Here is a 16,936-nt window from a genome sequence, read left to right on the forward strand (position 1 = left end):
TTCTAAAATGTGAGATTTGGGTTTTCATAAGACAGGGCTCTGCTCAATCAGTGGCCCACCCCTGTGAAGGGACATGGGCTATAAAACTTTTCAAACACGGCCTCCTCTCCCTTCCTATATAAGCCCTTGATGACAATATAACTTCCTGTTCCGAGGATGTAGGACGACGGTCCGATGTCAGAATGGTTCAGATAATAACTACAGAACGAAGCCAACATCAGTGTGAGCTTTGGTTGCGAATGGTATGAACTTTGAACTCTTATTCACTACAGAAGTGATACCTCCTAGCCGTTGAGTTAGCAACAGCAGATGCAACGAGGGTTAGGAAGGAACAGACAGAGTATCCCGTCTATCACCCAATGACGTTACTACAACGTATCCAATTGACAACCAGAGACATTCTTCAAAGGACTCGGTTTGGCAACACAGCCTTCCATCTACCACCAACCTACCAAAGCGCAGCTCAGAGAAAACATTTGTTGCATTTTCCTTTTTCAAATGTGCGGTAATTTAGGATGCATCAGATACTGTATTTACGATAGCACAGCTTCTCCCTGTGTCCCTCAGTCTTCCCGCTCTTTCACTCAAACCCAGCCCTTTTCCTTTGTGTAACAAGCTGTCATATCTGTTCCGCCCGCTAGGGACGTTTTCCTGTATGACTGTAACGGTTGTCGTCTGGAGATAGAGAGGACCAAAGCGCAGCGTGGTTAGGGTTCATCTTTTTAATGGAAAACTGAACACTTCAAAAACACAAAACAACAAAGTGAAACAGTTCTATCTGGTGCAGACACACAAAGACTGAAAATAACCACTCACAAACCCCAACAGAAAACATTCTACCTAAATATGGTTCCCAATCAGAGACAATTACTAACACCTGCCTCTGATTGAGAACCATATCAGGCCAAACAAGAAACCCCACATAGAAACAGAAAACATAGACTGCCCACCCAACTCACACCCTGACCACACTAAAACAAAGAAAATACAAAAGAACTATGGTCAGAACGTGACAATGACGTAATTTGTAATCAAGTTATGATTTAATTATGTGTATGTGTAATTCTGTGTGATTAGTTAGGTATTTAGTAAATAAATAATTAAACCCAATTTTGTATTGCTGATTCAAATTGTTAGCCAGGGTTCGTGCAGATAACCAAGAATGTACAACTTTCAGATGAGACTGAATTAAGATGACGATTGATATTGATTGCTATTGATGTAAAATATTACTAGGTCTTTAAGAGTTTATTCGGAAGATAACAGCTCTATAAATATTATTTTGTGGTGCCCCGACTCTCTAGTTATTTACATTTACATGATTAGCTCAATCAGGTGATATTAATTCCGGATAAATTATTTTATAGAATAGCATGTCATATCGCTTAATCCGGCATAGCCAAAGACACGACAACTGTAACTCAGTAAAATGTTTGAAATTGTTGCATGTTGCATTTATATTGTTGTTCAGTATAGCATTAGGCACTGTTATAATGAGTCAATGCAAAAACAGTTTGTAATTTGTACTTGGGCAGACATCAGATTATAGGGGCTTATGTTATTGCTGATTTTAAAACACATAAAACTATTGATGTAAAACAGACTTTCCATGAGATAGATTGTGGATTGTGTATGTGTGTCAATCAGAGGGTGAAAGGGCAAGACAAAATATATAAGTGCCTTTGAACAGGATATGGTAGTAGGTGCCAGGCACAGTGGTTTGAATGTGTCAAGAACTGCAACGCTGCTGTTTTTTTTTACCCTCAACAGTTTCCCGAATGTATAAAGAAAGTACCACCACCCAAAGGACATCCAGCCGACTTGACACAACTGTGGGAAGCATTGGAGTCAACACAGGCCAGCATCCCTGGGGAAAGCGTTCGACACCTTGCAGATTCCATGCTCAGACCAATTGAGTCTGTTCTGAGGTCAAAGGGGGGTGCTGATAGTCCCAGGTTGAAAATACAATCTAGAAAGGACTTTCTAATCAGCAGGTTTGCATGGGCTTTCCATGGTGACATCACCATGAGGTAAATTGGTTAGTAGACCAATTCCAAACCTCTGCCAATAACAGCTAGTTTAAATTTGTCCCTCCCCACTCAGACTATTCTCAGACAGTCCAAGCAAAATTCTTGCTTTAACATTTTTGGGGGGCCCATTTTAATGGAAATCTATTACAGTAATGCACTTAATTGTTACCAGAAATTATTTTATATTGATATAAAAACGGCTGATTAGGGCATTTAATATCCAACATAAATCAACAATCTAAAAGCTGTAATGATATCATGATCAAGGATGTATTGAGCTTCTTTCAATTGATTTGCAATGACATAACACTCATGCACACTCATTCTGAATTAATAGTCTCTCCAAAAGCCCCAAAATGCACTGAACAGTCTAACAACACAAACAAGTTTTACAAAAAAATATCAAAAGACAAAGTGAAAACCAGGACTAATGTTTGAAATCCTTACAGAAAGCAGGCTGTGGTTGATGTATTTACAGATCTTGTTGTTGCTGAAACAGGAAAATTCTGTGGCACTGCTACACTTTTGAAGCTTTTCTTCCGGACTGACAGTCTACACTATGAACTAGCCTTGTGCCCAGACACTGACACTCTCTGGTGCCCCCTGGATTATACCTTCCATGTGCTGCAGCAGTCCCAAAGAACGGGGCTTTGATGTCCTCAAATCTGTCAAGCCACAGCCGCTTCCCTTCCTGGATCTCCTGGAGGACCGCCTTGTGGAAGTCCCTGACGGTCTCCCATGGGAAACCCCCTACGTGGTAGAAGACATCGTCTCACATCAGGTGCCCTCATTTTCAGCTCCTCAGCTGTCAACTCCTGCTCCAGGATGTGGAAGTAGCCCAGCATGTAAAGGTCAATGGTCAGGCTGTCGTAGATCACCTGGGGAGGCAGGAAGTGCTCGGGGCAAGAGGTGGTGGGGCGATGCTGGCTTGGGGATATCGGAGAATACGGGTGTTGACCCTCTTGTCCATGGCAGTTTTTACGTGGTAGAAGTGGAAGAGAGAGCTGGTCCGGTGTGGCATCCCCAGTTGTGTTGTCGTCCAATGTTGTATCCCTGACAGTGTCGAGTTCATTGTGTCGACCACTGCCTCGTTCGACCGCCTCCTATCTCACCCTGGCTCTCATGGAGATGGCTTACACCGACTTCAGGAACAGAACAACGATGCGCTCTTGTCTCAAGAGTTGGACCTCAAACTCCTAACCGATACCCGAGACTGCTGATCTCCCTCTCCACCCTCTGCTGCATATTCACAGTACCAATTAAAAGTGTGAACACCTACTCATTGCAGGGTTTTTCTTTATTTTTACTATTCCCTACATTGTAGAATAGTGAAGACAAACTATGAAATAAAACATACGGAATTATGTAGTAACCAAAATAGATTCTTCAAAGTAGCCCCCTTCTGCCTTGATGACAGCTTTGCACACTCTTGGCATTCTCACAACTAGCGTCATGAGATAGTCACCTGGAACGCATTCCAATTAACAGGTGTGCCTTCTTAAAAGTTAATTTGTGGAATTTCTTTCCTTCTTAATGCGTTTGAGCCAATCAGTTGTGTTGTGACAAGGTAGAGGTGGTATACAGAAGATAGCCCTATTTGATAAAAGACCATGTCCATATTATGTCAAGAACAGCTCAAATAAGCAAAGAGAAACAACAGCAATAGCAGCCCATAGTCACAACTCAGATAGGGCCTTCTGAGTGTTAATTATTCAACGGTGGGATTGGATGTCCAGGGATGAGGAAGTAAATCAAAGGAGACTGGTGGGAGGAGCAATAGGAGGATGGGCTCGTTGTAATGGTAAACAAATATATGTAAACCATGTTTGACTCTGTTCCATTTCAGCCATAACGAGCCAATCCTCTTATAGCTCCTCCCACCAGCCTCTGCTGAGTAGACCAATGGCTATGTGGATGTACAGTTGAAATCGGAAGTTTACATACACCTTAGCCAAATACATTTAAACTCAGTTTTCACAAATCCTGACATTTAATCCTAGTACAAATTCCCTGCCTTAGGTCAGCTAGGATCACCACTTTATTTTAAGAATGTGAAATGTCAGAATAATAGTAGAGAGAATGATTTATTTCAGATTTGATTTCTTTCATCACATTCCCTGTGGGTCACTGAATTAGTATTTGGTAGCATTGCCTTTAAATTGTTTAACTTGGGTCAAACGTTTCGGGTAGCCTTCCACAAGCTTCCCACAATAAGTTGGATGAATTTAGGTCCATTCCTCCTGACAGAGATGGTGTAACTGAGTCAGGTTTGTAGGCCTCCTTGCTCACACACGCTTTTTCAGTTCTGCCCACAAATTTCTATGGGATTGAGGTCAGGGCTTTGTGATGGCCACTCCAATACCTTGACTTTGTTTTCCTTAAGCCATTTTGCCACCACTTTGGAAGTATGCTTGGGGTCATTGTCCATCTGGAAGACCTATTGGCAACCAAGCTTTAACTGATGTCTTGAGATGTTGCTTCAATATATCCATAATATAATATAATTTTCCTCCCTCATGATGTCATCCATTTTGTGAAGTGCACCAGTCCCTTCTGCAGCAAAGCACCCCCATGACATGATGCTGCTACCCCCGTGCATCACGGTTGGGATGGTGTTCTTCGGCTTGCAAGCCTCCCCCTTTTTCCTCCAAACATAACGATGGTCAAAGTACATTAATCTCTAGGAGACAGAGGGCGTTTCCTTCCTGAACGGTATGACAGCTGCATGGTCCCATGGTGTTTAGACTTGCGTACTATTGTTTGTACAGATGAACATGGTACCTTCGGGCATTTGGAAATTTCTCCCAAGGATGAACCAGACTTGTGGAGGTCTACAATTTATTTCTGAGGTCTTGGCTGATTTCTTTTGATTTTCCCATGATGTCAAGCAAAGAGGCACTGAGTATGAAGATAGGCATTGAAATACATTGACAGGTACACCTCCAATTGAATCAATTGATGTCAATTAGCCTATCAGAAGCTTCTAAAGTCGTGACATCATTTTCTGGAATTTTCCAAGCTGTTTAACAGCAACTTAGTGTATGTAAACTTCTGACCCACTGGAATTGTGATACAGTGAATTATTAGTGAAATAAATCTGTCTGTAAACAATTGTTGGAACAATTATTTGTGTCATGCAAAGTAGATGTCCTAACCGACTTGCCAAAATTCTAATTTGTTAACAAGAAATTTGTGGAGTGGTTGAATGACTCCAACATAATTGTATGTCAACTTCTGACTTCAACTATATTGTTACGCAGGGTGGAGCAGGTGAACCCAAGTGCAGACTCAGATGAGGAGACTGGGACAAGGTTACCAAGGTATTTATTGAAAAGTGTGTGTGTGTGTGTGGGGGAGGGGGGTGCAGGCCAGGGGAATCTCAGGCGGGTAGCAGGGAACCAGGAACTGACACTGGAGCAAGAGAAGTAGGGGCAGGGTAAGCAGGTCCGGAGCAGAATCCAAGGAAGCAGTAGAGCAGGGGTCCAGGGCAGGGGAGCAGGACTGACAAGACCAGGGACATGGACCAGAGTCAGAGTGGACAGAACTGTAGCGGAGAGAAAAGCAGCATCAGGCTAGGGAAACCAGGCACCACAGGATAACAAGCTCTATGCAGGCACAAACAGCTAGAAATGCAGACTGAGCAGAGGCTACAATCTGGCATCACGGAAGTGGCAGGGCTGAGTATTTGTAGAGGTCTTGATTATGGAACAGGTTGCAGCTGGTTGCATCTGCTCTAACTCTAGCACACCTGTCTCCACTCACACAATCAGATACACCCACAGAGAGAGAGAGAGAGAGCACTGGGAGAGTGGCGGCAGTTTAGGGAGACACAGGATGAGAAGTAGTGGGCGTGGCAGGGGCAGATGTAACATGTATGCATAGATATAAAGCAGTGTTCTATAGCTATGGATGTATGTATGTGAGAGAACCAAACACTTGGGCAGGGGAAAGAAATGACCTACAACAATGGAAGGCCTGTCAGACCAACCAGAACAAAGGCATTGAATACTTCTTGGCTCATTGGGTAGCCTTTATGTTGGAGCATCGGAGACATTTATTGGCTGACTGGTTCATCATTATGTTATAGCATAGTAGACATTCATTGGCATCAAGCTGTTGATTGATAGAGATTTGGCTTTGCAGTGATGGGGCCAAAACAAAATGAGTGAGGCTATAGGGAGAACATGTGTGAAAAGGCATAGCACTAAAGCCAAACACACACACACAATACAATAATAACAATAATAATAATTCCACATATAAACAGGCCATCTTCCCCAATATGTCACACATTACAAAGGCCCTTTAATCCCTGAATTGGGCTGTATCTTTAGGGTCACACTGTCACAGCGGTCAACCAAACAACTAATCGTTAAGTACACTGAACAAAAATATAAACGCAACATGTAAAGTGTTGGTCCCATGTTTCTTGAGCTAAAATAAAAGATCCCAGAAATGTTCCAAACGCACAGAAAGCGTGTTTCTCTCAAATTTAATGAGCACATTTGTTTACATCCTTGTTAGTGAGCATTTCTCCTTTGTCAAGATAATCCATCCACCTGACGGGTGTGGCATATCAAGAATCTGATTAAACAGCATGATATTTATAAAGGTGCACCTTGTGCTGGGGATAATAAAAGGCCACTCGAAAATGTGCAGTTTTGTCACAAAACACAATGCCACCGATGTCTCAAGTTTTGAGGGAGCGTGCAATTGGCATACTGACTGCAGGAAATGTTTACCAGAGCTGTTGCCAGAGAATGTAATGTTAATTTCTCTACCATAAGCTGCCTCCAACATCGTCCAACGTCGTTTTAGAGAATTTGGCAGTACGTCCAACCGGACTCACAACCCCAGACCCACGTGTATGGCGTTGTGTGGGCGACATTGTGAACAGAGTGCCCCGTGATGGCAGTGGGGCTAAGGTATGAGCAGGCATAAGCTACGGACAACAAACACAATTGCATTTTATCAATGGCAATTTGAATGCTCAAAATTACCGTGCCGAGATCCTGAGGCTCATTGTGATGACAATGCATATCTGTACTCCCAGTCATGTGAAATCCATAGATTGGGGCCTAGTGAATTTATTTCAATTGACTGACATCCTCCAATGAACTGTTACTCAGTAAAATCAATGAAATTGTTGCATGTTGTGTTTATATTTCTGTTCAGTATATTTCATTAGTTGAATTAGATGTGTTAGTGCTGGGCTGGAGCAAAAACCTGCACCCCATGTACAGTAGAGGCCCCGGGAACAGGTCTGAACAACACTACATTAGAGACCCTTTTTACACATTTCAAACCAGCACGTCCTTGCATCCTTGTATAAGGTAGGATCTATGAGTTTTAGATGATTGGCGATGCCAGACAACAAAATCCAGACAAAGGACACAAGCAAATGTTGCATAAGTTCCACATTTATTTCACTTTATTCTGACAAATTGTTGACGTGTCCACAAACATTAGAAGACACTAGAACTCCAACACTCAAAAGATAACGTGAGCACTGAGATGACATCACAGGCCAGTTATTATGGAACGGGGGTTACATCTGTGCGATCGGACCCACCACAGCCAATCGGGTTCATTATTGACAAGACAAGAGCCAATCAAATGTCAAGTTCAATGCAGAGTCATTTAGGCGGGCGTTTAGTATACGGGCTGTTTTTATACAAAGCTGCACTGAGGGGGATAGGGCGTCATTAGCAAGCAGTGAGGGAAAGAGAGAGCAGGGTGAAGAAGAGGCAGATCCACATGCTTGGATCCGGGAAATGTAATGCTACATAAAAAAGCTGTCAAAGCAGTAACCGAATCCATCTGTATTTGTATATATAGCCGGCTCACGGAACTTCAAATGCATCGTTTTAACTTCTTCCTTGAGGATGGAACTTCATATATCCTAGCTGTAAGAAGAACCCTAGTTTTAAGAAGTATCCTAGCGTTAAGAAGTGACCTAGTTTTAAGAAGCATCTTAGTTTTAAGGAGCATCTTAGTTTAAAGAAGTACCCTGGTTTTAAGAAGTATCCTAGTTTTAAGAAGTAGAGTTAAGAGTTAGTAGACGCTAAACGATAAAGCGACAATAGTACAGTTTCAAACAAAACAACATCTCCTTCTTTTGAGGGATAATATTGTAACCCCCAAACAATCTTATGCATTCTGTACATTTTTAATATGATAAATGATGATGTGATAAGTACAATAAATTATACTTGGATGACAATTCAATAGCCCTAATATTCCTTACTCACGTAATCCACCTCCAAATAGAAACAAGAATTCATAAATAAAGCTTTCTTTTCTTCCATTGGTCGAGCAGGCAAAATAGTGGCATACCAGTGTACACCAAAGTAAAAAAAAAAAATTGCATACGACACACACCAAGATGACCACAACTGGGTCGGCAGGTAGCCTAGTAGTTAAGAGCGTTGGGCCAGTAACCAAAAGATTGCTGGTTTGAATCCCCGAGCCAACAAGGTGAGAAAAAACCATCTGTCGATGTGACCTGGAGCAAGGCACTTAACCTTAATTGCTCATGTAAGTCGCTCAGGAAACGAGTGTCTGCTAAATGACTAAAATGTAAAAAAATAAAAAAACAACTCCACAATATGAAACCCAGAGATAGGTTGTAAATTTAATTAGTTCGTAGTATTTATCTTGTGATAGGTTGTATTTAAGTTTTAGCATTCTAGAAACAGAAAACAAAGAACCGTGTGATTTTCCACTGAAACCAATCAACTCTCAATTATTGCACTGCAGTATGTACGCAATATATTCCTTGTAGGAAGGATATAAGAAGATATGTTCATAATTGAGGATATAAGCGCTTATTAATATTATTTGAGGAAAATCATGTGTGAGTATGCCATGTCTTGCATGTTGCTCCCTTGCTGTGGCTATCTGAGCATGCTCTGTAGGTTGGCAGGCCTGAGGCATGCATAAAAACCCAACACTGTGTGTTAGATGGGAGAATTGTGTTTGACCAAAAACACGAACCTCGCCATACAAACAAGGAACAACCGTAGGACATGATCCAATTGGCTGTCTGGCCATGGCTGGTCTGCTGCACTCACACATGATGTTACTGTAAACACAACACTAACGCTTGGTTTTCAATAAAGCAAAAGGACGTACAAAAGCATAGAACACTCAGACTATGAGACAACAGGCCACTTCAGTTTGAAATTGTCCATCTCCTACGGCTGCTAGACCAAGGTGGTACTAAAGAGTCACTTTGCTTCAGTCGGCAGTGCCACCTTGATTCACTTTGGACTACTCTCGTTTCAGATAGCAGTTTGTGGTCATCTGGGTGTGAAAGAATAGTCACAGCGACAATAAACCACAGCCAAAGTCCCCAGGATGTGCGACTTCATAACATCTACATACTGTATAGGTTTCTGACACAAGCATCAGGCTGTAAAACAGCTATACAAAAGCAAAGCAGAGGAGGTTAGCTGCTACTTTACACAAGAAGCTAGTGTAGCCTATAGACTGTACACATATTAGTCAAAATGGATAGAATCACATGGACACACGGCATCAATATTAGGTTCATAGCATCAGAGTAAATAAAAGCTTGCTTCAATACATGTAACATTGAGCTAATGTGGTGGACGTCAACGATACTAAAGTGTGGATTGGATGAAAAACAGGAGAGAGAGAGAGAGCGAAGTGGAGAAAGGGAGGCACTACCTGGTGCATAGCGATGCACTTTCAGACAACTCGACTGGTGGAAAAAAGGTCAAAAATATCCCACTAACTTATCAATAGAGTATAATCACAGGGTTCTTTTAAATTATTCAATGTACTGCAACCCACCACCATAGAAGGCAAAGTAACCCACCACCATAGAAGGCAAAGTAACCCACCACCATAGAAGGCAAAGTAACCCACCACCATAGAAGGCAAAGTAACCCACCACCATAGAACACAAAGTAACCCACCACCATAGAACGCAAAGTAACCCACCACCATAGAAGGCAAAGTAACCCACCACCATAGAACACAAAGTAACCCACCACCATAGAAGGCAAAGTAACCCACCACCATAGAACACAAAGTAACCCACCACCATAGAACGCAATAATCATCCTCTTGCTGGAGAGGAGCCATTCTTAGTGTATCCACGTGGAATATTTAACTTATAAACATACATTCAGGGCCAATAGCAGAATCGTAGATATTACATTAATATCTCACTAAAACCTAGGAGACATTTTTTCAAGTCTACATGACAGAGGATCTCTTCACTATTTTAAATAGATTGGACTGCTTTGGTTAAAAACAACTGAGTGAATGGGCCAGACATCAACTCAAGAGAATATAATGCAATAATAAAGTGCCATGCGACAAAACTGGTCAGTGATCCCACACAAATAAATTAAACTGGTCAGTGATCCCACACAAATAAATTAAACTGGTCAGTGATCCCACACAAATAAATTAAACTGGTCAGTGATCCCACACAAATAAATTAAACTGGTCAGTGATCCCACACAAATAAATTAAACTGGTCAGTGATCCCACACAAATAAATTAAACTGGTCAGTGATCCCACACAAATAAATTAAACTGGTCAGTGATCCCACACAAATAAATTAAACTGGTCAGTGATCCCACACAAATAAAATTAAACTGGTCAGTGATCCCACACAAATAAATTAAACTGGTCAGTGATCCCACACAAATCAATTAAACTGGTCAGTGATCCCACACAAATAAATTAAACTGGTCAGTGATCCTACACAAATAAATTAAACTGGTCAGTGATATATAAATTAAACTGGTCAGTGATCCCATACAAATAAATTAAACTGGTCAGTGATATATAAATTAAACTGGTCAGTGATATATAAATTAAACTGGTCAGTGATCCCATACAAATAAATTAAACTGGTCAGTGATATATAAATGAAAACTAAAATAACAAATAAATAATGTATATACACAAAGAATATGTAAACGGTCAAGGACACATTGCTCTCCAGTGTGAGTCAGGCAGGTGGCGTATTATATTGCCTAATGCTCTACAAACATGTTACTATGAAATGTCAACACAGTGAACTCGCCATTCTCCAAGCATGGAAGGCAAAGAGTCATCCTATTGCCCTATCATATCCCCATTACCCTAATCTGTCCATTACATTATCCAACTATTACAATACCCCACTTCTATCCCACTGTATACTGTCCAAAACCTGGATATATATTTACGTTCATCCTATACTGTCTAAAACCTGGATATATCACGTTCATCCTATACTGTCTAAAACCTGGATATATCACGTTCATCCTATACTGTCTAAAACCTTGGATAAAAACAGATACAACGACAACGAGTTCCAGTTTGCGACTGGCAGCCATTTCAACATGAGGTAAATGTGGATATGCTGTTTTAACATGAGAACACACACACAGAAACAGATATCTCTTATGAGAGGACTAGAAAAGGGAATATACCATGTCACCATTAATATTTTTCTTATCAGTCTACAGTGTTTATAAGAAATACATGAGTGGTTTTGATCTGGGGTTTAATGTACAGTCAGAGTGGGGCGGTAGTAAGTAGCAGGCCATTGGAACTGATAACAACTTGGACTAAGACTTATACACTATACCGTTTCTCTTTGTTTGGATAAACCCTATGGGGACTGTTAGCATGTTAGATAACGGTAAAGTTTACGTGCACATGACAAGGGGGCGTGTCACAACCAGGCACAATACAGCCAGCAGGGGTAAGCCCCACTACACAGGGTCGGGTTGTTAGTTAAGTCTTACATGGGTATTAAGGGTGTTTAATGGGTAGTTTAAACTGTGCATGTTCCAGGTAACCAGGAAGAGGCTTCAAATAGGGCATCAGCTGGGATGGTTTTAAGTGCAGTTTGGGGAAGTATCAGCGACAGGATGGAGCACTGTTAGGACAGGGAGAGCTGTTTAGATGAGCTGTATACAGGAGAGGGTCAGTGGAGCTTTGAGATTGTGTTTTTGTTTTCTTTTTTCTCCCCCCCCCTCCCGTGTGTGTTCCTCTCTCTCACATCCTTGGGCCTGACTTTCTTCTGGAGAGCTTAGACCTTGGGGAGGGAGGGAAAAGAGGGGAGGGTTAATGTTTGACTGAAAATGATCGGGGGCAGACAGTGAATTTGAATTAGAAATTAGCTTGAACAAGTGTTTACGAGGAGATTTAAGTAACCTGGTATTACACAAAAAAAAATAACATTTTGAGGAAGGGTTTTTATTGATGAACACGAGGTAACAATGTTGAGGCAGTGAGGGGTTACTATACCTGATAGTTCCGGCGAGCAGGGGGTTAAAAGCATACAGCCAGTCGTGCATCTCCTTGTCATTACTGGCCTGGAGGAGTATTCCACGATGCTCGGTGCACACTGCAAATGTGTTTGGAGTCTAAAAGCAGAAATGATTTAGATCACTAAAAGGATCTGGTAAATTAACTACAATTCGACAGATACAGGAAATCAATGGTATAAAAAATATATTTATTATCCATTTATTAAAAATATATATTTGTCTATTAACAAAAAATATATCCAAGAAGTACATTCCAACAAACATATTAGTGGTATACTGTATTTTTGGTATATCCATTGTATATTTGTAATATATGAGTGATTTATTTGTAAAATGTATATGGTATATTTTTATATATTTCTGAAATATTTGGAAGAGGTTTCTGTCAGTCCTACCCGGAGCAGAGTCTGCTTGTCCTCGCTGTATTCCACCTGGGCAGAGGAGAGGTTGATGACAGCGCGCTCCACATTGTCCCTCTCGTTGCGGTACAGGTAGACGTAGGGCCGGCGTACCACCACGTAGCGCTTCACCCAGCCACTGGTGTGGGGCTCCAGGAAGTGCAGGTAGCCTTTCTTCGACACGATGGGGCTGCAGCCCAGGGGAGATAGAAGGACAGTTATATTTCACTTATATATGAAGTAAACATCATATTTTCTTATTTATTGTTGATTTAGTAGAAATACAGCCCATCCGAATAACTTAAGTATTGCTCATATATTTTTTCATCTTTATAGTGATTCCAAACAATGAATCTAGCAGAGATATATCATAATTCACCCCAATATCAAACTGTATGACTCGTCTGACCTCTATGGAATCCTGTACAGCAGTCTAGTCCTAGCTGAAATCGCTAAGCCCCAGAGTGGTCTGGTCTCACCTGACGCGGATCTCCTGGATGTCAGGGACGAAAGTACAGCCTCTACCCGGGATCCTCTTCCTATCTACAGGGCTGAAGGGGTCCAGGTCTGGGGTTGAAGCTCCAGAGCTGGGCTCAATGTGTCTGCAGACCAGAGATAACGTTCCATCAATGTTCTCTCAACTTTCTTAAAACATTCTCTGTGCTTTCTCAATGTTCTATCAATGCCCTTTTAACAAAGCTCTTTCTACAAAGCGAATTAAGTCATTTGCATATACAGAGCATTCGGAAAGAATTCAGACCCCTTGACTGTTTCCACATTTTGTTACGTTACCGCCTTATTCTAAAATTGATTAAATCATTTTTCCCCTCATCAATCTACACACAATACCCCCATAATGACAACGCAAAAACAGCTTTTTAGAACTATTTGCAAATGTATAAAAAAAACCAAAAAAAAAACACATTTACATAATTATTCAGGCCCTTTACTCAGTACTTTGTTGAAGCACCTTTGGCAGCGATTACAGCCTTGGGTATTCTTGGGTATGACGCTACAACTTCGGGAGTATTTCGGGAGTTTCTCCCATTCTTCTCTGCAGATCCTCTCATGCTCTGTGGGGAGCTTTTTTCAGGTCTCTCCAGAGATGTTCGATCGGGTTCAAGTCCGGGCTCTGGCTGGGCCACTCAAGGACAGTCAAAGACTTGTCCCGAAACCACTCCTGCGTTTTCTTGGCGGGGTGCTTAGGGTTGTTGTCCTGTTGGAAGGTGAACCTTCGCCCTAGTCTAAGGTCCTGAGCGCTCTGGAGCAGGTTTTCATCAAGGATCTCTCTGCACTTTGCTCCATTCATCTTGCCCTCGATACTGACTCGTCTCCCAGTCCCTGCCACTGAAAAACATCCCCAGAGCAGGATGCTGCTACCACCATGCTTCACCGTAGGGATGGTGCCAGGTTTCCTCCAGATGTGACGCTTCGCAATCAGGCCAAAGAGTTCAAACTTGGTTTCATCAGACCAGAGAATCTTGTTTCTCATGGTCTGAGAGTCCTTTAGGTGCCTTTTGGCAGACACCAAGTGGGATTTCATGTGCCTTTACTGAGGAGTGGCTTCCGTCTGGCCACTCTACCATAAAGGCCTGATTGGTGGAGTGCTGCAGAGATGGTTGTCCTTCTGGAAGTTTCTCCCATCTCCACAGAGGAACTATGGAGCTCTGTCCGAGTGGTCACCTCCCTGACCAAGGCCCTTCTCCCCCGATTGCTCAGTGTGGCCGGGCAGCCAGCTCTAGGAGAGTCTTGGTGGTTCCAAACTTCTTCCATTTAAGAATGATGGAGGCCACTGTGTTCTTGGGGACCTTCAATGCTGCATACATTTTTTTGTGCCCTTTCCCAGATCTGTGCCTCGAAACAATCCTGTCTCGAAGCTCATGGCTTGGTTTTTGCTCTGACATGCACTGTCAACTGTGGGAACTTATAGACAATCTTATATAGATGATCGATGGAGCTCAATTTTGAGTCTCATAGCAAATGGAATACTTATGTAAATAAGATATTTATGTTTCTTATTTTTTATAATTATAAAAAAAAAAAAAAAGTTTTCATGTTGTCATTATGGGGGTGTGGGGGTGTAGATTGTGTAGATTGATAAGGAAAAACATTTATTTAATCCATTTTAGAATAAGGCTGTAACATAACAGAATGTGGAAAATGTCAAGGGGTCTGAATACTTTCCGTATACTACTTGTCAACAGCAGGTCTGGGGTGAATAAAATGGGAGTGAGGGGTGACAGTTGAAAGGACTCATACCTGATGTCATAATGTCCCTCCACCAATGAGGGGCAAGTAGAGGACGGCGTTAGCGTGCTCAGACCAGAAGAGGACGGTGACATCAGCGACGCTGACATCTCAGACAGCTGAAACACGTACACACAAGCATACACAGATAATCACACACACACACACACATACAAACAAACATGAACATATACACACACAAAATAAGCACACACAAACACGCACATACAATGACACCATTATACATTCATCAACAGTTCCCATGTATTTCATTTGGAGGGTCGGCAAGGTCTATGACAGAATCTGATACTCATCAAGTCATCCGATGAGGTCATGAGAGGACATGTGTTTCAGCCCCAGGCTTTGGTAACACATGTAGAGACAACATGCTGTAGTAGGGACAGAGAAGCCTGACATTCTCTGAGACGGGGGTGGGAGGAGAGGGTAATTGGAGGAGTGGGGGCTAGGGGTGAGAATGAGAACATTTGTAGGTTGGGTGAAGGATTCCATAGAACAGAAGTAAATCAATGGAAAAGATCGGACCTCAGGGGGATGGGGTTGACGAGTGATGATGAGCAACTGAATATTAATTCATTCATTAAGAGAAGTGAATAAGGTAGTTATTTTGTTTTAATGTTAAGTTCTTCATTCGAATGTATTTCCTTGTTAGAATTCAGTTTTTTGTTAGAGTTTAGTTCTTTGTTTAACAAATAAGCAAATGATCAGAAAGGCTGAGTGTGTTAACTAGACAGGGGATCAGGAGGGAAAGGATGTAGATTACAGATGTCTTGGGTGGGATCAGTGAGAATCGGCTGGAATCTATAGGGGGCACGTTTGATGGTATACAAAGTGCTTTGGGCTAGGGGCTGGCTGGGTAAAAGTATCGATGTACTTACTGTAAGTTGGTTATAAAGTGGGTTAACAGGCCTGGGGGCTGGGTTCTGTAAGTGGGTTATAGAGGGGGTTAACAGGCCTGGGGGCTGGGTTCTGTAAGTGGGTTATAGAGGGGGTTAACAGGCCTGGGGGCTGGGTTCTGTAAGTGGGTTATAGAGGGGGTTAACAGGCCTGGGGGCTGGGTTCTGTAAGTGGGTTATAGAGTGGGTTAATAGGCCTGGGGGCTGGGTTCTGTAAGTGGGTTATAGAGGGTGTTAACAGGCCTGGGGGCTGGGTTCTGTTAGTGGGTTATAGAGGGGGTTAACAGGCCTGGGGGCTGGGTTCTGTAAGTGGGTTATAGAGGGGGTTAACAGGCCTGGGGGCTGGGTTCTGTAAGTGGGTTATAGAGTGGGTTAACAGGCCTGGGGGCTGGGTTCTGTAAGTGGGTTATAGAGGGGGTTAACAGGCCTGGGGGCTGGGGCTCACCTTGCTCTCACTGGCACTGCTGCTCACCTGGCTGTACTCCCTGTTGAAGGTGTGCATGAGCAACCGCAGACACTGAGACCGCAGGAGGAGGAGAGGAGGAGCAGAAAAATGTATTATTATTACTAATAATCACAACCATTAAAAGTCCAAAAAAGAGAGAGAACCAGAAAGTGTTCTGGCAAGCAAGCGTTGTATTAGGAGCTCCAAGGTAGGCCTGGTTCCTAATAGAAGCCAGGGACTTGTAGTCACCTTGGCAGCCAGCTCCCTTTGCCTCTGGCTGGGGCTTTCCAGGGCGTGACTGCCCCCAGGGCTGTAGCTGAGGATGGGGCTCTTAGCAAAGTCGCTGATGTCGCCACTCTTGCAGAGCGCGTCCTGCCCCGCGGCCAGGGTGGCCTCTAGTTTCTCCCGCAGCAGCAGGTAGTGCCTGGTCTTCTCTACCTGTAGTGACACACACAGAGAAACTGCTGAGTCTCTGGCACAAAATGGCCACTGTCCATTATCCAGGTGAGTGACTCATTGGTGAGTAGTACCGCCACACAATACTATTTTGAAAACAGCTACTGTTTATTAATAGAAACATAATTGATTACTTGTTAT

The 16,936-nt window shown here is 42.5% G+C and overlaps 1 protein-coding gene across 5 annotated transcripts in view; it reads right to left on the reverse strand.

The window, feature by feature from the left end:
* Window positions 1–7,429: 7,429 nt before the first annotated feature.
* LOC139375895 (kinesin-like protein KIF1A) overlaps window positions 7,430–16,936 on the reverse strand; it is a 42,664-nt gene continuing 33,157 nt past the window's right edge. For 4 of the 5 annotated variants that reach the window (XM_071117845.1, XM_071117846.1, XM_071117843.1 and 1 more), the window contains 7 exons: window positions 16,589–16,777; window positions 16,340–16,411; window positions 14,993–15,099; window positions 13,213–13,335; window positions 12,731–12,923; window positions 12,313–12,431; window positions 10,862–12,100 (listed from right to left, as the gene is read on the reverse strand). In XM_071117845.1, coding sequence (XP_070973946.1) covers window positions 12,061–12,100; window positions 12,313–12,431; window positions 12,731–12,923; window positions 13,213–13,335; window positions 14,993–15,099; window positions 16,340–16,411; window positions 16,589–16,777 — 843 coding nt within the window. In that variant the 3' untranslated portion in view covers window positions 10,862–12,060. Of the gene's footprint in view, window positions 12,101–12,312; window positions 12,432–12,730; window positions 12,924–13,212; window positions 13,336–14,992; window positions 15,100–16,339; window positions 16,412–16,588; window positions 16,778–16,936 lie in introns of all 5 variants that reach the window. The other variant, XM_071117844.1, reaches the window with a different exon arrangement.

Source organism: Oncorhynchus clarkii, chromosome 20, assembly GCF_045791955.1.
Source record: "Oncorhynchus clarkii lewisi isolate Uvic-CL-2024 chromosome 20, UVic_Ocla_1.0, whole genome shotgun sequence".
NCBI lineage: Eukaryota > Metazoa > Chordata > Actinopteri > Salmoniformes > Salmonidae > Oncorhynchus > Oncorhynchus clarkii.